At 40.7% G+C, this 26,016-nt stretch overlaps 2 protein-coding genes across 2 annotated transcripts; both read left to right on the top strand.

Moving 5' to 3' along the window:
* The first annotated feature begins 15,029 nt into the window (after nt 1-15,029).
* LOC135933658 (XK-related protein 8-like) lies at nt 15,030-17,449 on the top strand. Its single transcript, XM_065471783.1, has 3 exons — nt 15,030-15,412; nt 15,898-16,145; nt 16,434-17,449. The coding sequence occupies exons 1-3, from the start codon at nt 15,105-15,107 to the stop codon at nt 17,132-17,134; spliced, it is 1,257 nt and encodes a 418-aa protein (XP_065327855.1). The 5' UTR covers nt 15,030-15,104; the 3' UTR covers nt 17,135-17,449.
* Nucleotides 17,450-20,173: 2,724 nt separating this feature from the next.
* LOC135933840 (XK-related protein 8-like) lies at nt 20,174-23,165 on the top strand. Its single transcript, XM_065472091.1, has 4 exons — nt 20,174-20,481; nt 20,978-21,018; nt 21,064-21,210; nt 22,435-23,165. Exons 1-4 carry the CDS (start codon nt 20,174-20,176, stop codon nt 23,163-23,165), a joined length of 1,227 nt encoding a protein of 408 aa, XP_065328163.1.
* The last annotated feature ends 2,851 nt before the right edge of the window (nt 23,166-26,016 follow it).

Below are 26,016 nucleotides of genomic sequence, written 5' to 3' on the forward strand. Positions count from 1 at the left end.
AACCATGATGTCAGCATGTTATGGATGTTCGTGGCTTTTTCAGAGTGCTCCATGGCTTATGCTCATGTGCATGCTCACCATTTTTCCTTCAGCTGGATCCTGTGACAAGAGTTTATTACTCAAGCTAGGTCATGCAGATTTAGGGAAAAAACTATGAGTGACCACATGTGATGAAATCTTGGATGCAGTACTACTACTACTACGACTCTAATAATAATAATAATAATAATAATAATAATAATAATAATAATAAAAATCATAATAATAACTTGGGTTTAGAGACCTCATAAATATGAATACTGAAGTACAGGAGATGACCATGTGAATTTAAGCTCTGTCAGTATCAGAACAGAGCAACAACCAGAAGATAAGGTGGACTTCTGCATGTCTGAACGTACAACATACGTTGTACACTACAATAAGGAAGCTGGTTGAGAGCTGTTACTCCTGATCTGCATCACTTGACATCCACAGGAGTCATGCTATACCACAAATTTCAAATCTGCATCACAGGGTTGTGTAGAATCAAGGACTCGGACCTGCGTCCTGATTAACCACAGTTCCAGACTCATATTACTCATCCTAATGTGGACATAAAGTCTCATCTGCACTGTCTGCTCTGGAGAAACATGACTGTATGAAATTGATATTTAAGGGCTGTGAGGAAGCCTTCTTTGAAAGATATTTTAATGGATCTCTAGCATGTTAAATGTTAATGAGAGTCGAATTAGAAAAAGGCCAGGAGACCAGGAGAAAGCCTCTTCTCTCTATCTCTATGTATTTGCACAGCAGCATATCTACAACAGAATGGCTGAAAAAGAAAAGAATCAAGGTGTTTTAAGGGGTGTAGAAGAGTGGGTCAAAGTTCCTTCACAATGATGTGAGAGACTGATAACGTTGTAAAGAAAATTTCCTCGCTGAAACACATTCCGTGCAGTTTTCCCACGCTTCTTACTACTTTCAGTATTGCTTTGTCATTCATGTTTGTATGACAGAGGTCACACACACTGTGTGTAAAACAGCCACACGCCTGATGCTGCAACACAGACTTCAGAGCAGCTGACTGCTGTTTCTTATGGGCTCATCATGATTCACTCAGGTTAACAGCTGGATGTGGTACAGCTGTGACAACTTTGACATGAAACCGGAGGTGAATTTACAGTGTTCAATAAATTCATTGCCTCCACCTGACACCTCAAAATCAACTTATTTCTTTTTGCAACATTAGCTATGTCTGTATCTTTAAACTGTATATATATGAAAATTCCCATCTCACCTCTTAGCTGTTCCTAGGACTGTGCTCTTCTAGACTGAGATCTCCAATGTTGTTCCTGGGATCTACTGGAGCCATTAATGAAGCTTGGGAGTCACTGCACCGAGCACCCCCCCCAGTGTTATTTTCAACTATATAGTGGCTAAAATCATCGAGTATATTCAACATATCGCCCACCCCTACTAGAAATACTTGAAAATATCTTCAAATACAGGAAGCTATAATATATTCAGAGAAAGAACAACCTGTTAGATCTTACTTGTTGTCTTCTTCATCGCTTACTTGGTGCTCCCTGGCTCTACTTTCTCCTCCTCTTCCTCACACACTGCTGATTTTATCCTGGTGCGTCAGAGGTGCAAAGCCTCAAGAATGAACAATAAATAGATCTTTGATAATGATAAAAGTTTTTGTTGTTGTTATTGTTGTTAGGTTATTTGAATTTTGTGGGGTGGTGGTAAAAACAGCTCTGGTCCTTTAATTAAGAAGTACTAGCAAACATAGGTGTGATGGACGGAGCAGTAAAGGACAGTCAGGCACAGGTCAAAGTCCAAAAACGGGTTTATTTCACCCAAAAAACTAAGTTAAATTATACAAAAATGAAAATCTTTAGCCCATAAAAGAGATCAAAGTAACAGAACTCTACTCAAAACTGGCAAAAAATAACACTAACTGAAACAAAGTGACCAAAATGAGACAAAGAGGAAACATAAAATTTGCTGACCAGCCAACAAAGACACAAAAAAGGGCAGAACACACAAAAACCTAACTAACATTAACACAGCAAATGATCCAGAGTTATGTTATGACCTAGTTTGCAGGTCTCCATATATTCTCACTCCACCCCTTTTCAACCTCATCAACCAAGGGACAGGAAGAACTGTCACCAAGGTAACTCAGAAAACAAAGAAAGACTAAATGAGGATGGGAAGAACATACACAGAAACCACATCCTCAAGTAGGAACAATAAATTGACCTCCCCATAGGGATGAATAACGTTCTATTCTATTCTACATCAGGGACCTGTATGTAATGTGTGTCCAGTAGAGAAGTTAAGCCAGTATCACTGAGTCAGATCAAAAATGATCACAAGTGAATTATCCCCCCTGTTCCTGAAACTTAGTTTTAATTCAGATATGTCCCTCTGAGGGTGAACACAATCTCCAGCAGCTCTGAGCTAAGGAAACAACGGACATTAACATAATTATTATGTAATGATGTCATGTTATATTGAGCAGGCAGCTGACCACACTAAACTGTGACTATCACCAGGTAATCTGGGAGTGTTTCCTCAACAGCAGTAAATGTGAAACAACTGATGGAGGTAACAGGATGTATGCAGGTTAACTCCAGATTGAGATGAGCTGATCGGAGTCGTGGGGAAAGTGTTGGCTTGTGGCCTATGTTACAGAAAGACAGAGGTGTAAAACCAGGCAGAAGACTTTTTATTAAAAGTTAAAATAATCAATTGCTGTCTGAAAATAATATTGCTATTAAGGCTATATACATTTCCAGGAGCTGGAGTGGGGAACTTTTTTTTCTTTGCCAAAGTCTTTAATCTTGAAAACTGCATGACACACTGGAGGGCAGAAAAGACAATTCGGTGAAAATATTAATTCTGGGGATCTGGAACACAGAAAGTAGAATATCTAAACAAATGTAACCAGCTAACCTCAAATACCGGTTATACTTTATGTATCTCCAGTGTTTTTCACCACTGGTTTGTACACACATACAGAAAGACATTACTATGACATCCACTTCAAATTGGTCTGCAGTGTGATTTTATGATATATTATATTCAGACACACTATTCTAATCTAATATACCATTCTTAGCACATTTATAGCAAATGAAACGAAACACAAATTCAAAGGTTTATTTTATTTTATTTTATTTTTGATTTTATTTAGTGGTTTGGTGCTGTTTCTTACATTAAAATGTCCTGTTGTAATTGGGCATTTTGAGTTAAGAATCGGCACCAAACTCCAACAACACTTCCCTCATGGTGCTTTATATTGTAAGGTCAAGACCCTACAATAATGCACACAAACTCCAACCCCCTAGAGCAAGCACTTTGGCGACAGTGGGAAGGAAAAACTCACTTTGAAAAGAGAGAAACCTCCGGCAGACCCAGGCTCTGGGATGGGGTGGCCATCTGCCTCGGCCAGTTGGTGATGAGGGAAGGAAGTTGGGAGAAGAAGTGGGGTTATTTTGGGCACTCAAAAACAAAAAAATTCCCTTGATCACCTGTTGAGAGAACAAAAAAGAAAAAAGAGAAAACAACACCATCGCATTAATATAGCTAAGTGTAAATAACAGCAAATATTAAATATTGAATGTTGTTGTGCAGTACGCGGGACTGACAGCGCACAATGTGCTTTAAGGTAACAACCACCTAAGGTGTAGTTTGTGTCTATGAACAGTGCACACCCGTGTGGTTGAGCACACTTGTATTCAGTATTCTCCATGGAACAATCTGCTGAGGGTGTTGGGAATAATAGCCCCATCCCCGGATCATGAAGCAGGCATGGAGGAAATCCAGGCCCCAGACATCCAGGCCCCTGAGTGCGAGAGCCCAAGGAGGACCACCAGAGGGCCATCCGTGCCACCCTCCTGGGAAGAGCTGAGGAGAGCCCCAGAGGGGTCACCTAGCAGCCACAGAGCAGAAGCCAGATGGGGCTGCAGTGGCGTGCCCGTGGGCTCTGCTGGCAGCCAGCTGTGCCAGAGTGAACTGAGCCGCAGGCCCAGAGGCCGTACACTATTCTAAGGTCAGACTGCACAAGATTTATCCCTCTATCTCAATGTGCATGTTTACTTGAATTAACTGGGGGGGTTTGTAACGCATCTGAGCCTCTGTTTTTTTTTGTTTGTTTTATATTAAGAAAATCTAAAGTAAAATTATTTTTTAACAAAGAGTTTTGTCACATAATTGCACATGCATGTTTCAGTTAAAGCATGCACATGAGAAAGCCCTAGAGATGAAATTTTGTCTCTTCAATTTGGCATGTTTTTTGAAAGTTTTGACAATTATTTCCTCAGTCACTGGGCTGCTCGACCTCATTGAGAATATTGGAGATGGCCACTTTTTGTTAAGTTCGTTGTACACTGTCAGACTGAGTTGTTCAATGTTCTCTAAGGGCATTTTGTAGTTTTTGGACAAAATTTTGTTCCAGATTTTATGGGAAAGCCTCTGTATAATAAACTCAGCTGTATCTGGATGCCATGTCGCCACCTCATTTATTCCAGCCATAGCACGCATTACCACATCTTTAGTGACGTTTTTCACCACTTCCTTGTACTCTTCCCTGTTTTTAGAGACACTGAGGACTCTTCTTGGTAATGACAACAGCTTTTTGGTGAAGGCTGGGACAGTAATATTATCAAGCTGTTCCCTCAGCTTCAAAATCAAATATTTTTCCTTGCAGTTGTGTGCTTTGCAAAGATCCTTGAGAATGGCCTTGTCTAGATTTTTCAGCCGTTTTGGGGACAGATCCAAATGTTTTTTTTCAATTTCAGGCCAGATTTTCTCAATCAGGCGATCGCTGATGCAGTCAGGAGTGAGGCGCTCTGTGAAGAGCTTGTATTTAGAGGAGACTTTTTCTATGGCCTGTGAAACCACCAAGTGAACACATTTTTTGGCACACAACTTTTCCCCAATCAGATAATGATCCCCAATGACCAGACTGATGTCAGAAGGACCTAAATCTGAGCCAGAGTCTGCTGGCTTCACAGGCATTTCCAGGGGACAAGGTTCTATTTTATCAAAGTCTTGTTTGTCAGCTGTGAAGATTTTCTTCTGTGTCGTCCCAGATGCTTCCTGATGATCCTGTGTAAAAGTTTCTCTGTTTTCACTGTCATCTGTTGGTGGTGTTTTGAGATCGCTCTTCTCTGCGCTCTGATGCACCTCAAGGTTTTCAGATGAGGACAACTCTGGGGTTACCGTCTCCTCTGTCTCTGTCGTAGCATCCACTAATTCTTTTCTCTGCTCGTCCAGTTTTGTCTGCATTTCTGGTAATTGTGTCTCTGTCTGACTTTCTTTGTCTCTCTTCTCTGCGCTCTGATGCACCTCAAGGTTTTCTGATGAGGACAACTCTGGGGTTACCGTCTCCTCTGTCTCTGTCGCAGCATCCACTAATTCTTTTCTCTGCTCGTCCAGTTTTGTCTGCATTTCTGGTAATTGTGTCTCTGTCTGACTTTCTTTGTCTCTCTTCTCTGCGCTCTGATGCACCTCAAGGTTTTCAGATGAGGACAACTCTGGGGTTACCGTCTCCTCTGTCTCTGTCGTAGCATCCACTAATTCTTTTCTCTGCTCGTCCAGTTTTGTCTGCATTTCTGGTAATTGTGTCTCTGTCTGACTTTCTTTGTCTCTCTTCTCTGCGCTCTGATGCACCTCAAGGTTTTCAGATGAGGACAACTCTGGGGTTACCGTCTCCTCTGTCTCTGTCGCAGCATCCACTAATTCTTTTCTCTGCTCGTCCAGTTTTGTCTGCATTTCTGGTAATTGTGTCTCTGTCTGACTTTCTTTGTCTCTCTTCTCTGCGCTCTGATGCACCTCAAGGTTTTCAGATGAGGACAACTCTGGGGTTACCGTCTCCTCTGTCTCTGTCGTAGCATCCACTAATTCTTTTCTCTGCTCGTCCAGTTTTGTCTGCATTTCTGGTAATTGTGTCTCTGTCTGACTTTCTTTGTCTCTCTTCTCTGCGCTCTGATGCACCTCAAGGTTTTCAGATGAGGACAACTCTGGGGTTACCGTCTCCTCTGTCTCTGTCGCAGCATCCACTAATTCTTTTCTCTGCTCGTCCAGTTTTGTCTGCATTTCTGGTAATTGTGTCTCTGTCTGACTTTCTTTGTCTCTCTTCTCTGCGCTCTGATGCACCTCAAGGTTTTCAGATGAGGACAACTCTGGGGTTACCGTCTCCTCTGTCTCTGTCGCAGCATCCACTAATTCTTTTCTCTGCTCGTCCAGTTTTGTCTGCATTTCTGGTAATTGTGTCTCTGTCTGACTTTCTTTGTCTTTCTTAGAGTCCTTACTCTGTGGGTGCAGAGCTTTCTTGGACTCCTCCAGTTCTTTCTGTTCTTTTTTAAATGCTTCCTTTGCATCCTCAAATTTTGACATGGCCTCTTTAAGTTTTTCTTTTGTGTCGTTCACCACTTTCTGCTCTTCCAGGAGTTTCTTATTTTCTTCCTCTAGGACTTTTTTCTCCCGCTCCAGATTCTCTCTCTGTGTTTGTTCTTTCCACAGAGCATTCCATATAGTTTCTTTCAGATTTCCTTCATGTTTCTGAAGCTGCGTGAGCTCGGCAGACAGACTTTCCTTCTCCTGTTTCAGGATCAGGATTTCACTGTCCCTCTGCTGAAGCTGCTCTTTAAGACAGTTCATCTCAAGGTCAAAGTTTCTGGTCTTTTCCTGATCTGAACAAGTCTGATCCCCTTTTTCTTTGGTGGCGCTGCTCATTTCCACTTTGTGTGAAGCTGATTGATCGGTGAGTTCTCCAGCTTGGATCTCATTTTGGTCCGGCTTGGTGCGCATCATTAAAATTTGGGCATTCAGCTGTTTGAGTTTCTCAGACATAGTGTTTTGGAAGGCTTTCCTAGCCTGAATAAGGTTGTTGAGTTCACTCTGTGGGAGAATGTACATAAATTCTGGTTTTCCTTTCTGGTTGTTCATTTGTGATATTTAACTGTGAAACAAATCTACCGTGGTACAATGAGTCAGATATTCAGATATGAATCAAGGTTTGAAGTTGTCTGTAGCAGAACAAAAATTCGTCTACAGACTTGCTCGTGACTGTAGGTAAGAAACGTGCTTGTCCTGTGTACAGTTCAACTGGCTATATATGGACTTGTGTTGACTATGACGTCAGGCCTGATTCTCTTTCCTTTGATGTTAGCGACAGGCCCCGCCCACAACAACGTTCGCTATTGGCTCATTGAAAATAGGCCCCGCCCACACACAACAGGCTCTAAAAATTTATACATTAATTAGAAATATGTTTGTTTTAAAATTTATTTTGATTTATCTCGCTTCTACATTTACCCTAAAACCATTTTCACCACTGACACAGAAGCTCTTCTCTGTGGTAGAAAACCTTTATTTTCCACGCTCTCTTCACTTGCATCAGCCTCTCTCACATCTTTTTTCCCACTATTTGCTACACAGACTCTCTGCAGGATCGATGCTCTGCAGGACTTTATCACCTTTTTCAACTTCTGCCCACAAAACGGAAATTTAGGTCAGTTCAAACACACACTAACAGAATCCAAAGCTGTACAGACCCTCATTAAGCTTTACACACAGCTGTGGGTCAATATGAACATGTCATGCAGGTGTACGAGGTCGGACTCCGAGATTTTTGCGTCTGTCCCTGTTGCTTACGTATAAGGTAGGAAGGGTTAATATTTAAAACAAGCGGGCGAACTGCGCTTATTTTTTTTATGTTATATATTGAAATAAGATGACTTCTCTTGTGTTTAGAAAATAACGCATTTTTTAATCAACCTTAAAACTAACCACACCCATTTAATAACGTTTAATTAGCTCATCTTGTGTTACATCCTAGAGATCTGCGGCTGCCTCCTTCCTTTGGGTCCTTCGGTGTCTTTGTCTGAGCATACCAGACAAAGACTAAAGGGATATATCCCTTTAGCCTCCACTATGACGCCCCTGGTAGCAACATTTAACTTTCAAGGCTGTTTACAATCAGACAAAAAAGCAGTTTTGAGCGTAATCAGCTCTTAGTTATTCTGACCTCACCACAGCGCCATCTGTTCAACACGACGTCTTTGTGCAGGCTCATGACCGTCACGGCACATGTATTTAAACACACGAGAGAGATGCTGGTTCATCACAGCCATAAATGTGTTTTAAAAAAAGATATTTCACTGTGTTCAGTTCATCCATTTGTTGTTTAGCTTATTCAGATGTTTCAGGTGCCCAAAAAGCAAACAAAAATACTTTATAATTTAGTCTTAGTTCAAAGTTCAGTACGTGTACTGGCCTCGTACAGTAAACATTCAGCATTATTTGTAATATATGAGGCATTTTAATAGAAAAGCTGTGTTTGGATCCACGTCTTTTCATGTTGTCTGCGAATATGAAAAGTGAGGCTCGGTGTTTGTTGTTAAACTTTAACTTTGCCTATTCCCTGCAATAAAAATACAGAATTGTTAAAGTTCTATTTGTTATTTGTTTGTTTTCACTAGGTTTACTGTAGTTTTGACTGTAAGTCATTAATGCCTGTGTGGAAATACCGCCGGTTATTCTTACAGTTGCGGCTGTCAATAACAGGTGCTTACATGTGCGTGCAACACGCGCGATCTGATATCTTCGTGTTGGTGTTGTTCCCACGTCATTATAATTAATGTTGCTCCAGGTTCAACACAGGTTTAGCTCTCTAGGATGAGCAGGTAACCATGTGTCGCGCTCTCTCACTCTGCTTTTTTGTCACTCTTCTCTGCTCTGAACAATAAAGCTGAAAAAGCCAACATTGCAAGTGACCAATCCTATTGTTATGACGTCATAGTTGCGACTTTGAAAATAAGAAACATCTACTTCAATTGCGAGTTCTCTACCCTTAAAAAGATCGCGCATTTCAGGATACTTTAATAAACGGTAAGCATTATTTATGTTGCTTTGGAACATTAAAATGTCATACATGAGTTCATCGTTTGGCTTGCTGTTTGTTTGCTAGTGATAGGCTACTGGACGATAGCATTAGCTAACCAGTGTTCTCTATACAAAGAATTGAATGTCAGTATATTTTCCCGATCAAAAGTCCACATGAAAAATGGCACAAAAACCCCCTAAATCATGCAGATTTAGGGAAAAATTATGAGTGACCACATGTGACGAAATCTTGGATGCAGTACTACTACTACGACTCTAATAATAATAATCATTATAATAATTTGGGTTTAGAGCCCTCATAAATATAAATACTGAAGTACAGGAGATGACCATGTGAATTTATACTCCGTCTTTATCAGAACAGAGCAACCAGAAGTTAACTTTGACTTCTGCACGTCAGAACGTACAACATACGTTGTGCACTGCAATGAGGAAGCTGGTTGAGAGCTGTTACTCCTGATCTGCATCATTTGACATCCACAGGAGTCATGCTATACCACAAATTTTAAATTTAGATCACAGGGTTGTGTAGGATTAAGTACTTGGACTTGCGTCCTGATTAACCACAGTTCCAGTCTCATATTACTCATTCTAATGTGGACATAAAGTCTCATCTGCACTGTCTGCTCTGGAGAAACATGACTGTATGAAATTGAAATTTGAGGGCTGAGAGGAAAGACTTCTTTGAAAGATATTTTAATGGATCTCTAAATAAAATAACAGTGTGAAATTGGTGTAAAAAGCATGTTGACGAATATATTTAAAAGTGTTATTGTTTAAGGTAAAAGAGAAAAAGAGGAAAAACCCGTATTATTGGTAACCCCGTTCAAAGAATATTGCACTGTTACTAGGCTGTACTTTATTGAAGCGTAATACATTCACTAAATAAAGGTTAAATGAGCTGAAAGGATACCAAGCTTTCCTTGTTTTTTCAAATGTATGTGAGCTCTGTTTATTTTCTCTGTTTCACTTTTGTAATTTTTCCTTAGAAGAGAATAATAATTAAAGAGGAAACAAATATTCTTTTTACCCCAGGACTGATATACGGATGAAGAGCTGAGCATCAGCATAGAGCACTCAGGTGTGTGTTAACAGAATGTTACACCTCTCAGGAGAAAATTCATCCTAAAGCCAGATGGTGCAATGCTCAGAAAAACTGAAAATCCCCCAACAGCTACACCTCAAACTCCACAGGCCTCAGTTAGCATGTTAAATATTAATGACAGTTGAATTAGAAAAAGGCTGAACAAGTTTTTTTTTCAGTGGTTACCAGGAGAAAACCATTGTTCTCTTTCTCTGTGTATTTACACAGCAGCAGATCTACAACAGATTGGCTGAAAAACAATTGAACGTTTGAATGGGCCAGCCATGAGTCCAGATTCGATTTAATTTAAATGCTGTGGCAGAACCGTGAGAGAGCTGTGCGCAAGAGAAACTTAGGATAACTTGATGAACCAAAGCAACATTGTGTGGTGTAAAAGAGTGGGTCACAATTCCTTCGCAATGATGTGAGAGACTGATAACGTCATATAGAAAACTTCCTCGCTGAAACACATTTCATGCAGTTTTCCCACACTTCTTACTACTTTCAGTATTGTTTTGTCATTCATGTTTGTGTGACAGAGGTCACACACACTGTGTGTAAAACAGCCACACGCTGGATGTTGCAACACAGACTTCAGAGCAGCTGACTGCTGTTTCTTATGGGCTCATCATGATTCACTCAGGTTAACAGCTGGATGTGGTACAGCTGTGACAACTGAAGCCATCCACATGACCCACCTCCCACGTGATCTTATTTCGGTCATTCCTGATCACCTTAGTTGGCGTCACCCATTTTGACATTGGGGCTTCCAGGCCACACATCAGCACAAATGTTTCTTTATACTATAACGTATTGCCTATTGTATTGTGTGCAAATAATTAGGGCTGGGCAATGTGAGGAAAATCTCAAATCGGAACATTTATTTTTTGCTGTATCACGATATATCTAAATAACCTAAAAAAAACCCCCAAGTGTTATTTTCAACCATATAGTGGCTAAAATCATCGAGTATATTCAATGTATCGCACACCCCTACTCGAAATTCTTGTAAATATCTTCAAATACAGGAAGCTATCTGGGCAAAGCGATCTGGAACACGGAAAGTAGAATATCTAAAAAAAAATGTAACCAGCTAACATCAAACACAGGTTATACTTTATCTATCTTCTGTGTTTTTTCACTACCGGTTTGTACACACATACAGAAAGACAGTACTATGACATCCACTTCAAATTGGGAAATGATGCTATGATACATAATATTGAGACACACTATTCTAATCTACTATTACATTCTTTGTAAATTTACAGCAAATGAAACAAAGCACAAATTCAAAGGTTTTTTTTTTTTTTAATTTGTGGTTTGGTGCTATTTCTTAACTCAAAATGTCCTGTTGTAATTGGACATTTGAGTTAAGAAGCACCAAACCCCAACAACACTTCCCTCATGGTGCTTTATATTGTAAGGTCAAGACCCTACAATAATGCACAAAAAATCCAACCCCCTAGAGCAAGCACTTCGGCGACAGTGGGAAGGAAAAACTCTCTTTGAAAAGAGAGAAACCTCCGGCAGACCCAGGCTCTGGGATGGGGTGGCCATCTGCCTCGGCCAGTTGGTGATGAGGGAAGGAAGTTGGGAGAAGAAGAGGGGTTCTTTTTAACCACTCTGGTTTTAAAATTGAACTTAGATGCCAAATTTAAATGAATATTTTAAGCCACTTTGAGAGTTTTGTCACATAATTGCATGCACGTTTCAGTTCAATTTTAGCGTGCACACGAGAAAACCCTAAAGATGAAGTTTTGGCTCCTCAGTTTGGCGTGTTTTTTGAAGCTGCTGACGATTTCTTTGTCAACTGCTAGGCTGCTCGACTTCATTGAGAGTACTGGAGAAGGCCACTTTTCATTAAGTTCGTTGTACACTGTCAGGGCGAGTTGTTCAATGTTCTCTAAGGACATTTTGTAGTTTTTGGACAAAATTTTGTTCCAGATCTTATGGGAAAGCTTCTGTATAATAAACTCAGCTGTATCTGGATCCATTGTATCATTTTCTTGGCTCATAGCGTGCATGACCAGATCTTTAGTGACGTTTTTCACCACTTCCTTGTACTCTTCCCTGTTTTTAGAGACACTGAGGACTCTTCTTGGTAATGACAACAGCTTTTTGGTGAAGGCTGGGACAGTAATATTATCAAGCTGTTCCCTCAGCTTCAAAATCAAATATTTTTCCTTGCAGTTGTGTGCTTTGCAAAGATCCTTGAGAATGGCCTTGTCTAGATTTTTCAGCCGTTTTGGGGACAGATCCAAATGTTTCTTCTCGATTTCAGGCCAGATTTTCTCAATCAGGCGATCGCTGATGCAGTCAGGAGTGAGGCGCTCTGTGAAGAGCTTGAAGTTAAAGGAGACTTTGAAAGCCTGTGAAACCACCAACTGAATAAATTTGTTGGCACACAACTTTTCCCCACTCAGACAATCAGATGCCAGACTGATGTCAGAAGGACCTAAATCTGAGCCAGAGTCTGCTGGCTTCACAGGCATTTCCAGGGGACAAGGTTTTATTTTATCAAAGTCTTGTTTGTCAGCTGTGAAGATTTTCTTCTGTGTCATCCCAGATGCTTCCTGATGATCCTGTGTAAAAGTTTCTCTGTTTTCACTCTGTCGGTGCAGAGCTTTCTTGGACTCCTCCAGTTCTTTCTGTTCTTTTTTAAATGCTTCCTTTGCATCCTCAAATTTTGACATGGCCTCTTTAAGTTTTTCTTTTGTGTCGTTCACCACTTTCTGCTCTTCCAGGAGTTTCTTATTTTCTTCCTCCAGGACTTTTTTCTCCCGCTCCAGATTCTCTCTCTGTGTTTGTTCTTTCCACATAGTTTCTTTCAGATTTCCTTCATGTTTCTGAAGCTGCGTGAGCTCGGCAGACAGACTTTCCTTCTCCTGCTTCAGGATCAGGATTTCACTGTCCCTCTGCTGAAGCTGCTCTTTAAGACGGTTCATCTCAAGGTCAAAGTTTCTGGGCTTTTCCTGATCTGAACAAGTCTGATCCCCTTTTTCTTTGGTGGCGCTGCTCATTTGAACTTGGCGTGAAGCTGATTGACCAGTGAGTTCTCCAGCTTGGATCTCATTTTGGTCCGGTTTGGTGCGTATCATTGATATTTGGGCATTCAGCTGTTTGAGTGTCTCAGACATAGTGTTTTCGAAGGCTTTCCTAGCCTGAATAAGGTTGTTGAGTTTACACTGTGGGAGAGTGCACACAAATTCTGGTTTTCCTTTCTTGTAGCTCATTTTTGATATTTAACTGTGAAACAAATCTACCGTGGTACAATGAGTCAGATATTCAGATATGAATCAAGGTTTGAAGTTGTCTGTAGCAAAACAAAAATTCGTCTACAGACTTGCTCGTGACTGTAGGTAAGAAACGTGCTTGTCCTGTGTACAGTTCAACTGGCTATATATGGACTTGTGTTGAATGTGACGTCAGGCCTGATTCTCTTTCCTTTGATGTCTTAGACAGGCCCCGCCCACTGGCTTATTGAAAAAAAGTCCCGCCCACAAAGAACAGGCTCTCAGAATTTTACAATTAAATTCATACATCAATTAGAAATATGCTTGTTTTAAAATTTATTTTGATTCATCTCACTTCTACATTTACCCTAAAACCATTTTCAGCACTGACACAGAAGCTCTTCTCTGTGGTATTTTCCACGCTCTCTTCACGTGCATCAGCCTCTCTCACATCTTTTTTCCCACTATTTGCTACACAGACCCTCTGCAGGACTTTATCACCCTTTTGACCTTCTGCCCACAGAAAGGAAATTCAGGTCAGTTCAAACACACGCTAACAGACTCCAAAGCTGTACAGACCCTCATTAAACACTCACATTTTACAGCTTCACACGACTGTGGGTCAATATGAACGTGTCATGCAGGTGTACGCGGTGGGGCTCCGAGATTTTTGCGTCTGTGCCTGTTGCTTACGTATAAGGTAGGAAGGATAATATTTAGTACAAGCGGGCGAACTGCGCCGTTTTTTTTTTACTATGGAAAAAATTATGTCTTCGTTTTCTGTGTTATATATTGAAATAAGATGACTTCTCTTGTTTTTAGAAAATAATGCCGTTTTTCTTAATCAACCTTAAAACCAACCACACTGGACAAAGCTATTTGCTGTTTTGTGTTGCATCCAGACCTTCTGCTGCTCCTTCCTTTGCCTCCGTGGGTGTCTTTATCTGAGCATCCCTTTAGCCTCCACTATGACGCCCCTGGTAGCAACATTTAACTTTCAAGGCTGTTTACAATCAGACAAAAAGTCTCAGTTTTGAGCGTAATCAGCTCTTAGTTATTCTGACCTCACCACAGCACCATCTGTTCAACACGACGTCTGTGTGCAGACTCATGACTGTCATGGCACATGTATTAAAACACATGAGAGAGATGCTGGTTCATCACAGCCATAAATATGATCAAAATGAAGATATTTCACTGTTTTCAGGCATCAGATTTAGTGTTAATTTTATTCACTCATCCAGTGTTTGTTTAGCTTTTTCACATGTTTCAGGTGCCAAAACAAACAAACAAACAAACAAACAAACAAACAAACAAAACAAACAAAACAAAAATCTTTGTTTACTTTAGTCTTAGTTCAAAGTTCAGTACGTGTACTGGCCTCGTACAGTAAACATTCAGTATTATTTGTAATATGTGACGCATTTTAATACAAAAGGCTGCCAGGCTGTGTTTGGATCCACGTTTTTTCATGTTGTGTGCGAATATCAAAAGTGAGGCTCAGTGTTTGTTGTTAAACTTTAACCTTATCTATTTCCTGCAATAAAACTAGACATTTGTTAAAAAGTTCTGTTTGTTATGTGTTTCTTTTTACTTTATTTACTTTAGGTTTCACTGTAAGTGATTAAGTTTTCAGTGGAAATACCGCCAGTTATTGTTAAAGGGGCGGCTGTCAACAGCAGGTGTGTACGCGTGTGTAAAATACCACAATGTGCCTTTAAGACGGCCCCCCAAACATGGGCGGGTCAGACGAGGAGGGTTTTTTTTTAAAAGCTGAACTTTGGCCGTTGCTTTCGTTTGTGTCAGAACTGCTGCTTGATTCATAATCAGCTGTCAGTGTTAACATGTAGCTGTGTCAGAGGCACGCAGAGACACGGGTGAACATGTCAGGTACTCGGACTAAGTTTAAATACAACTGCTGGGACTTCCTCTTCACTTGTGTGGGCCTGCCGCTGTTCCTGCTTGACGTTGTTTTGGATGTACTGGCTGCTGTGTCCTTCTATAAGGAAAGGGCCTACGTGTACCTCGGTGTGCTGGTGCTGTTTCTCGTGGGCTCGTCACTGCTCACTCAGGCTTACAGCTGGCTTTGGTACAGCTATGACGAGTTCAAGAGGAATACAAAGGTCGAGAAGCTGCCGTCCCCGAGGCAGCTCAAGCTGCTCCACGTATTTCAGCTGGGAATCTACTTCAGGTAGTTTTTTTTAATAATAATAACTCAAGTGCAAAGTGTCTGCTTTTGTTTTTGAAGTAGGTGTAAGCAGGGGATATTTAAAAAGTTCAGCTTATCTAAGGGTGCCACCCTGATCGTCTCGTGTTAAGTTTACAGGAAATGCAGACTGACAATCTGCACTTACTACACTAGGATTGACATGTTATGCACTGTGACTGGAGCACTCATGAGTCTGCTGCAATAAACTATCCACCAATTACATCATTGGTTTCATTTCGCCCTGCTTTAAATATGTCTGTGTGTAAACCCATAGTTGAGACCTGGGAAATAGCTGAAATATTAGTCATGTCTCAGTTTCCTGGTTTACAATAGCGGAGCTGATGAGATGATGCAGCTCCTTCCTTTCTCCACTCTGAGTGGGTGTATGCTTTCTTAGAAATTTAATTCAGTGTATCTGACGGGAGGAGTGAGTTTTGAGTTATGTTTCATATTTTCCTGTTTCGCAGGCATGCTGGAGTCCTGGAAATGGCCACGCAAAGCTTCTACAAAAAGATCCCCGACCCTGAGAATGGTGCCAGCACACACTTGGGTTCCACTGCAGATGAACAGGAGCCTGACTCCGAGAGCATCGCCGTGTCGTTGAACCACGATCTGAGCATGTTACGGATCATAGAGACATTTTCAGAGAGCGCCCCGCAGCTCACGCTCATGCTCACCATCTTTCTGCAGAGTGGTCATCTGGATCTTGTGACAGGTGCAGTTCTTAATGGACATTGTTTCTTCTTCTTCTTTTTTTGTTTATATTATTTCATTTATAACTTTAGTTTGTGACACTTGTACCTATAAAGGCGAAGTCTCCTTTTTGTCAAGCACATTTTTTTACAACCATCTTTGAGGACAAAGTTAGGTGATTCTGAGGCAATCAGATAGGAATACTTTCCAGATTTGTTTGTTTTCAGAATCAGTTTTACAGAATCACCGGCTTAACAAGATTTCTCAGTCATGTCTGGACTTTCTAACGCTGCCTCTCGTTTCCCCTCAGTGTTGAAGGCCGTCGGCTCGGCCTCGGCTATCGCCTTCACCGTGACGACCTACCATCGCTCACTGCGCTCCTTCCTGCCTGACAAGGAGAAGCAGCAAATAACCTCATCAGTCATTTACTTCATCTGGAACCTGGTTCTCATCTCTTCTCGTCTCACTGCTCTCGCTCTTTTCGCCTCCGTGCTGCCCTGCTTCATCTTCGCCCACTTCATCTGCTCTTGGCTGGTTTTATTCTTCTTCGCTTGGCAATCCAAGACGGACTTCATGGAAAGTCCTTGTGGAGAATGGCTTTATCGAGCCACTGTTGGCCTCATTTGGTATTTCGACTGGTTTAATGTGGCCGAGGGGAAGACGCGGTACAGGACTGCGCTCTATCACGGGTATATACTAACTGATATTTGCATCCTCTGTGCTGTGTGGTGCTGGAAGATGAGCACAGATCCTCCTGATTTTGTGATAGAGCCCATGCACGCTTTAATCACAGCTGCCTGTGTTGTTGCAGTTTACGTCCTCGGTCTAATACTTAAACTTATTTATTATAAGTTCTTCCATCCAAACCTTGACAAAGATGAGCTGAACGGGGTCACCACAGAGCAGCAACCTGTAGATGAGGTGGACTTCCGCATGATGAGATCTACAACAGAAGTCTCAGCACACTACAATAAAAGAATGAGGAAGCTGGCCAAGAATTTCTACTCATGACCTGCATCATTTGACATTCACAGGATGCGGAGGCTACAAAGAGACTGAGTCATGCAGATGTCATAAAACCAGCAACTTTTTAAAGCTACATCATAAAGGCTGTGTGATATTGTGGATCACCTGCTTCCTAATCAACCACTGATACATTCTCACAAGGCATTACTCAACTTAGTTTGGAGACGGATTCTTAAAAGCACTTTCTGCTCTTCATTAAGTGGTGCTACCGTCTAACAAAGCATTTCTAGACAGCAGTCATTTGTTTTCCTTTAAAAGGACAGGCTTTAAAGTCAATAACATGCGTGTTTGAAACAGTTATAGAGATCTTTTTAAAATGTTATTGCACTGCATTATCTTTTCTGAAGAAGATAACAGTGTTTAAAAATTAATTTAAAAAATATATTTTCTTTATTATAACAATGCAATATTCTAACGATGTTGCACTATTGTAAACTGTACTTTACTCAAGTCTAAAGTACAAATGTTCTGTTTTACAGAATTAATGAGTTGCCTTAAAATCCCAAGAGAGCCTTTATGGACCTGAAATCTTGATTTCTTGAGCAATAGAGCACCTCTCTCTCCTGATCCAGATTTATTCTGGTTTAGGTTTGAAACATGGGATAAGACTGACATTTTTGAATAATATACATGGTTCAGTGTCAGACTGTTTTTCTACAGCGTTTGCCAAGATCGCTTAGACTGATGTGGATATAACACGACGCATCTAAAATACATTAAGGCTGCTACATGGTGAAAAGATTCCAATACCTCCTGTTTTAATCCCAGTGTTGGTGACCTTTACAATAAAAAATGTAATTGTTTTATTTTTTATGTTAAGCAAACTTAGACTTAAAAAGGTGTATGAAGCTACAAAACATATTTATGTCACATAGTGCCTACTGAAGTTTGTTTGTTGTGTTTAAGTTAATTTATTCATCTATTGTAACAAAATTCCCAACTTTGGGATAAAGTACATTTTGTCTTAATGATGCTAACACCGTCTAAGAACAAATATGTTATTATTATTATTTATTAGTTTTAATGAAAATAAATCCTTGTATGACATGACTATTCTGCAGTGGGTTATTTACAGTTATGTGGTGAATTATTTATTTTTTAAATGGCTGAAAAACATCAAATATTAGGTTTAGACCTACATGAAACAATAGTTTAAAGCTTTGTCGGTCACTTTCAGTTCTGTGTGCAAATGAGTCCAATCAAAAGGAGACAAATTTTATTATAAATAAAACACTTTTACAGAAGAGAAGAAACAAATTCTATTGTAACTTATTTTATATAATAAATAGATTTTGGTGTATGTTGGAACAAAAAACACTTCTCTATCTTAAATTGTAATTTATTTTTTGTTGTTGTACAAAATACAATTGAGTTGTGCTCTTATATCACAAAATATAATAACACAAGTTATCTTCCTTCTTTTCTATTTCTTATTTGTGCAGTTAAAACATTCGGGGCCTGAGAAAGTAAGCGTGTTATTGTTACACATTAACTGATCAGCGAGGGGGCGCTGTTAATTCATCTCAGCCAAAGGAGATGATGTGCTGCACTCTGACCTTGACAGTGGTAGTAGCGCACTACACTGATGGACGAGTACAAATGCACCATCACTGATTTTGGCAGGTTGAATTTTTTTCAGATGGTGCAGGAAGTACATCGTCTACTGTGCCTTCCTGATGAAGTAGCTGATGTTTAGCTCCCACTTTTAGGTCCTGGGAGATTATTGTTTCAAGGAAGTGGGAGGACCTCACTGTCTCCACTGGGCAGGCCTGCAGGGTCTGTATTATGATCTACTTAAAACTCCAAATATGCAGCTAGAGTCCTTTTGCAAAAAAAAAACCAAACAAAAGATTAGTAAAAATTTATGTTATGCAAAAAAAGAGTAAACTTGGTAACGGACTAAAAGAATAATTCATTCAAAAAATGTATGCAACAAGTAACGCATGTTTGAGCAGGATCTTATCAGCTGCTGCTCTTTATCACATGTTATGACAAAGAGTCTGCTTTAGGTGTGCTCTCAATACCGGTTTAAGTTAGGGAGCTGCATGGACAGAGGGTGTAGTGCAAGGGATGCTCACCTGTCTGCTGACATTCCTTCACCTGTAGAAACGTGTTTACAAGAAAATGAAATGAAAGCACTGAGTCATTTGGCAGCTGCACTGTATAGATGGATGGAAATTGTTTTGTTTAGGCCATAGTGTCTTGTTTTTATGCACGAATACCTGCTGTCATAAGCATGCTTACAGAGAAACTCAACTCAGCATATTTGGCAAGTAGTTAAAGTGGAACTGGTTACGTTTCATATTGTTCTGGTTTTCAGAGATGCAGGAATACTAAAGAGGTTTGTACAAATCCTCACCACAGAGTTTCTTGATCTGGGTGCCACACTGACTGTCGCCATCATTCTGCAGATAGATGCAGATTTTGTGATAGGTTCAGTTTCTTTTTCAATTTTAGGCCATTTTCATTTAGAGAAGATTCCTGATTCCAGCTTGTCACAATGTCTTGGGATGTAGCACTAAGAATAATAATACTGTTTCATGAGAAAATGTGATTTTATTTGCAATTTTGGTCAACTTCCTTTAAAAAAAGGGCCAATACTTGCAGGCTTTTGCAATTAAAGTACAACACTTTCAAATCTAAACATTTATTTTGCATTTAAATGCATTTCTATTAAATGTGAACATAATAATATTTATAACAGATGAGGTGTGTTAAAACTCTCAGACTGTGATCAGTTGCAGATCTTTTTTTTAAACACTAAGTTCTTCTGATTTTTCAATGGAAATACCACAGCATTGTTAAAGCGAAACCTGTCAGTAGGAGGAGTCTACATGCATGAAATACGCCGATACATCTTTAAGACACTACTGAAAAAAAATGGGTGGATCAGTTTCTAGGAGGTTTTTTTTAAAACCAAAGTTTGGTTCTCACTGTCAGTCATTCACAGGTTATATGTGAGTTGTAAGCAGCTGTCAGTTTTAAAATGCAGCTGTGTTAGAAGCAGACAGCGAGACAGGGAACATGTCAGACACTCAGGGTGAGTCTAAATACACCTGCTGGGATTTTCTCATCACTTGTGTGGGCCTGCCCTTGTTTCTGACTGACATAGGGCTGGATATATGGGCCGCTATTATCTTCTACCAAGAAAAGGCATATGCCTGCCTCGGTGTTCTGCTGCTGCTACTTGTGGGGTCAACACTGCTGGCTCAAGCTTACAGCTGGTTTTGGTACAGCTATGACGATTTTAAGATGAAGACAAAGGTTGAAGGCCTGCCTACCCAGAGGCAGCTCACGGTTCTGCACGTTTGTCAGCTCGGAGTTTACGTCAGGTAGTATTAAAACAATAATAATGTGTATAAAGGCTGAGGCTTGTGTGGGAAGCTTAAATTTATTTGCCTGTTTCTAGACAGGTGCAGTTTTTTGTAGAGTAGTTCATGGGAAACACAAGCTGAACCATTAAGTGTTGTGCAGCTGAACTGTACTCCACTACAGTGGTGCACATAGTATATAGTCTGCTGCATTAAGTAATCTACACATTATATCATCTATTTCATTCACTATTTTTTTGCAATATTTCTGTGTTCAAATCAACTGTTGTGAACATGAGAATATTAGAAACATAAGCTGTTTCCTTGGTTTCAGAAGATAAACTGAGGACACATTTTATTTCCTTCATCATAAGTGGGTAAACTGGTTTCATTTGCTCCTTTTCATGCAATGAATACCTGCTGGCTCGCAGGAATGGTTCCAGAGAAATTCATCTCAGTGTAGCTAAAAGGAGGATTCGGTCTGACTGGTTATGCTTCATATTTTTCTGTTTCTCAGGCATGCAGGAGTCCTGGAAATGGCAGTACGAAGCATGTACAATAGGCTCCCTGAGCCTGAGAAAGGTGCCAGTACACCAGAAGAACAGAAACCTAAGACTGAGGACATTACCGTGTCCTTGACCCACGATCTAAGCATGTTACGGATCATAGAGACATTTTCAGAGAGCGCCCCTCAGCTCACGCTCATGCTCACCATCATTCTGCAGAAGGGTCACCTGGATCCTGTGACAGGTGCAGTTTTACATTTTTATACAAAAATGTATTTTTGAAATCTGTCAAAAAAATTTTTACATCTAGAATGGACTGAATTCACTGAACTGAACCCATGTTTTTAAACATGGCAGGTGCAGGATTTTTTTTTCCATTCATGTATAGTCTGGTATGTTTGAGAAAACAGTGAGAGTCACTGTGTTCTTAATTATTTAAGTGAGTGCTGAAGTCCTGAAGTAGAAACACCTATAGGAATGTCAGTTAAGGCTTTTAAGGGTAAATTCAATAAGGCGAGATCTCTTGGAAGAATTTAACATGATTTTTTGAGATAGAGAAATTAATGGATTTGGTAATTAGACTCCAATGACCCATCATGGCAGAACTGGGTCCCAGCAGTGATAGGATTTAGGACAGGACCCCCCGGAGTCTAGATGGTGATGATGGTGAAGACAGAGGCTTGCATAGAGGTCTGGCTGAGGTGTCTGAGGTGGATAAGGGGAGAAGGTGGATTGCACTAAAGAGAGTCTGAAAGGGAGAGTGACACAGAGCACAGATTTAAACCGTGCAAAGCGGAAGCTGATTGGCTCAAAGAAGGCGGGCGAGAAAACGATTGGACTAGAGTAATGATGTTAGTGTGTCCCATGTGATGACATGATTATAAAATCAATAGCCGACCTGAGATTTCAGCACATTGTGCTAAGTTGAACCGGTCGATCCTTCCAATAACACTTCTACAGATTTTAATTTCATGTCGTTGCTTGTGTGAACATTCAAGTTCCCCAGTAGGACAAGAGAGTTCCCGTCCAGGGTACTTTCCAGCAACCAGCCCAGACACTCCAAGATTGTCAGGTACACTGAACTGTTATTTGGCACATGGACGCAGGCAACAGTCAGCACCTGTTCCCTGAACTGAAGGCACAGGGAAGCAACCCTCTTATCCACTTTGGAAAACCGCAATGGAAAGTCACCAAGCCAGAGGAGATACGAATATATCCACCCCTGAGCGCCGGCTGTCACTGTGAGCAACTCCAGATAGGAACATAGTCTATCCTCTCTCCAGAACCCATTATATCATCCACCTGACACCACCCATATCCAAACCTAAACAAAACTGGTAACAAATATCACAGTTACTGATCAGGAATAAGTATCAAAAAGTATAAATCAATCAAATAATTTTGCCTACACTCTAAAACACATTCAAGGCTCTTACATTATTCTGACACTGTCTCTTGTTCCCTTCAGTGTTGAAGGCTATCGGTTCAGCTTCAGCTATCGCTTTTAGCGTGACGGCCTACCATCGCTCGCTGCGCTCTTTCCTGCCTGACAAGGAGAAGCAGCAAATAACCTCATCAGTCATCTACTTCATCTGGAACCTGGTTCTCATCTCTTCTCGTCTCACTGCCCTCGCTCTTTTCGCCTCCGTGCTGCCCTGCTTCATCTTCACCCACTTCATCTGCTCTTGGCTGGTTTTATTCTTCTTCGCTTGGCGATGCAAGACAGAGTTCATGGAAAGTCCTTGTGGAGAATGGCTTTATCGAGCCACTGTTGGCCTCATTTGGTATTTTAACTGGTTTAGTGTGGTGGAGGGGAAGACGCGGTACAGGACTGCGCTCTATCACGGGTATATACTAACTGAAATTTGCATCCTCTGTGCTGTGTGGTGCTGGAAGATGAGCACAGATCCTCCTGATTTTGTGATAGAGCCCATGCACGCTTTAATCACAGCTGCCTGTGTTGTTGCAGTTTACATCCTTGGTCTAATACTTAAAGCTATTTATTATAAGTTTTTCCATCCAAACCTTGACAAAAATAAGATTAAATGGACCAGCACAGAGCAGCAACCTGTAAATGAGCCAAACGTGGGTGATGAAGTGGACGCATGTAGGTTTACAGCCAAAGCAGCCCCCTCCCCACCACCACAACCATGTTGTAATAAAAGAATGAGGAAGCTGGCTGAGAGCTTCTACTGCTAACCTGTTTCACTTTCACAGGAGGCTGTAAAGAGACCGAGTCATCACAGGGCTGTGTGAGATTAAGGACTCTAACCTTCTGCATGATTAACCACATATACAGTCTGCTCCAGTTTATGATTTCTGCTCGCTATTAACTGGTTCTACTGTCTAACAAAGCATTGAAAGATGCTATTCAATATCTGTTTTCCCTAGCTTTAATCTTCAGGTGTGTAATGTGCTTGTATGAAGTAGTTATCTTTGGCTGTGAAGACATGTTCTTCCATGAGTTTCCAGTGGCTTTTCAGTCTTAAAGAATATAGTCATGATTTTTAATTAAAATCATTTATGATCATTTAAAATACACAAAACATTTCATAAATAATATTTCAGCTTCCAGAAAAAGAAGCAACGATATTTCCTGTTTAAAAAAAAAAATCTATGTATATAATTTGTTTTTTCTGTCTGCATGTCATTGTGTAAATTACTAATTGAATTTGAAATCTAACTCAGTTTTTAAGATGTCTTTAATTATGAAAAACAGCAGATTTTTTTAAAAGTTTTTATGCAGATTTTACTCTAAAGTTCCAAGATAACTATCTAATTAATTTAGGTGCTCCTATTGAGACTTCTTAGCACCAAGATTTGTTTGATATATAACCCTCAAGATGTTTTGTTTACATTGATATGTTTTTGTCAAACTCTGATGTGAGCCTTCCAATTTCACCTGCTTTGGATGTTTTCAGCTCTTTCAATGCGCGTTTTCAGCAGTGATCAGCCTCATCTCAGTCTTCCATCAACGTGCTATCAGGGTTTAAAGCCACATTTTAATGAATAATTTGCTTAAGGTATAGTCAGAAACACCATATGAAGGTTCTTTGTTATAAATGTTTATATTTGATATTTTATTTGTAATAGTTGATTACACTTGCCTCTCTCCTAATTTCATGCTTGTTTAAAATTCAGGCGCTGCTTACATATAATCAGTTTTATGTTCTTAGTATCAGCCTGAGTGTGTGCAGAGAGGCTGCTGGTGTTAGATGCAGGCTTCTTTCTTTATTAGGGTTTTATTCTGGTTTTTCTTTCCTGACACAAACCTCACATGAACTTGTGTCTGCTCCTGGTGTCAAAGCAAAATCATTCCTGTTATAACCACAACACAAAATTCTACATAATTTTACATCATCTCATGGTGGGTAAAAATCCTTTGAAAAACTCCTGAGGATCGACTCCAAATGTTTATCATTTCCATGTTTGGACCAAGCCCCACCTCTGATAAATTGGTCAGCAAGTCTTACCACAAGGTTTTGATGGGAAATGGACAAACTGAAGCAATCAGTGAGGCAACAATCTCCTTTGTGACATAAAAGTACTTCCCCGTCTTATTACCCTGACACATTTTCACCTCTAAAGCTCCCAGGCTTCAACAATTAGTTAAATCAAACAAGTTTCTTATTTGTTACAAATAAAGAAAGAAAATATATCACACATGAAATTTTATGACAGAAAATAGACTTATTACCTTAAAAACTTTAGGAAATGATCTGTGTGGTCTGTCTGAATACAACTGAGATGTTTTTCATATGGATTAATCTTACATTAGAAACAAAACTTGTTCTTTCTACACTGCAACAATTCTTATGAAGAACTCCAATGAAAATCTTTTGAAAGTTGTAAGTTGTATTTATACTAAATATGTTGTGAATATTTTCTGTGGTTTACATTTGTAATTCAGTTTCTTCTCAAACAGTTTTTCATATGAAATAAAAAATACAAACTGAGTCTGAAACTTTAAAACATGTATTTATATTATATTTAAATCTTACAGAGGCGTTGGGAGTAAACAGTGATTGTTCTCATTAAATAATTAGCAAGGCAAAGGTTAAAATATCAATACTACAATCTAAATATCAGGAGAGCAAATCAATATGTTTTCAGATGTGTGGCTACATGTTGGTGACCTTTTCCTGGATTCTGGCTCCACTGACAGGTGAGTCATGACAGGTAATCAGCGTGGGTGGCATGTTGAACCTTCCCTACGTTGAGTGAGTGTTCCCTACGTTGGGTGAGTGCTGAGTGTTTGTATATGTGTGCATGAGGGTGGGAATGCATGTTTGTGTCTGTGTGTGCCTGTTTGTCTGTGTCTATATGTCAGGTCGGGTCTTAGACTCCACCTCCCTGGGAACTCCCAGGCCCTCCAAAGTGTGGAGGCCTATCTCCCCTCACCACACTCCCTGCCGGTAACTGATGCACTCAGGGGTCGGTGCATTGGTGGTTCTTGGTGTCCGGGGCTGGGCGCTCAGGTATGCACCAGCTCACTCCCGGTGGCTACTTGGCGGGGCCTGGTGCCTGTCGCTCGGTCAGGCCTCTTCCGGGGCAAAGGGGGCCCTCGGGCCTCCGGCCTCGGGGCCTGCGACTCGGTTCACTCTGGCACAGCTGGCTGCCGGCAGAGCCGGTGGGCACGCCAGTGCAGCCCCCTCTAGCTTCTGCTCCGTGGCTACTGGGTGACCCCTCGTCTGGGGATCTCCTCAGCCCTTCCCAGGAGGGTGGCACGGATGCCCCTCCGGTGGTACTCCTTGGGCTCTCGCACTCTGGGGCCTCTGGATGTCTGAAGCCTGGATCTCCTCCATGCCTGCTTCATGCCCTGGGGGACGGGGCTATGGCCCTCCACAGCCTCTAGCAGACCGTTACATGGGGAAACCTTTTGAATACAAGCGCGCTGATCCACACAGGTGTGCACACGGGTGTTCACTGTTCGTAGACATAAACTACACCTTTCTTAACTGCTACTTCAAAGCACATTGTGCGCTGTCTGTCCTGCACAACAACATTCAATATTTAGTATTTACTGCTGTTCACACTTAGCTAGATTAAC

Source organism: Pelmatolapia mariae, linkage group LG22 (assembly GCF_036321145.2).
Source record: "Pelmatolapia mariae isolate MD_Pm_ZW linkage group LG22, Pm_UMD_F_2, whole genome shotgun sequence".
Lineage (NCBI taxonomy): Eukaryota > Metazoa > Chordata > Actinopteri > Cichliformes > Cichlidae > Pelmatolapia > Pelmatolapia mariae.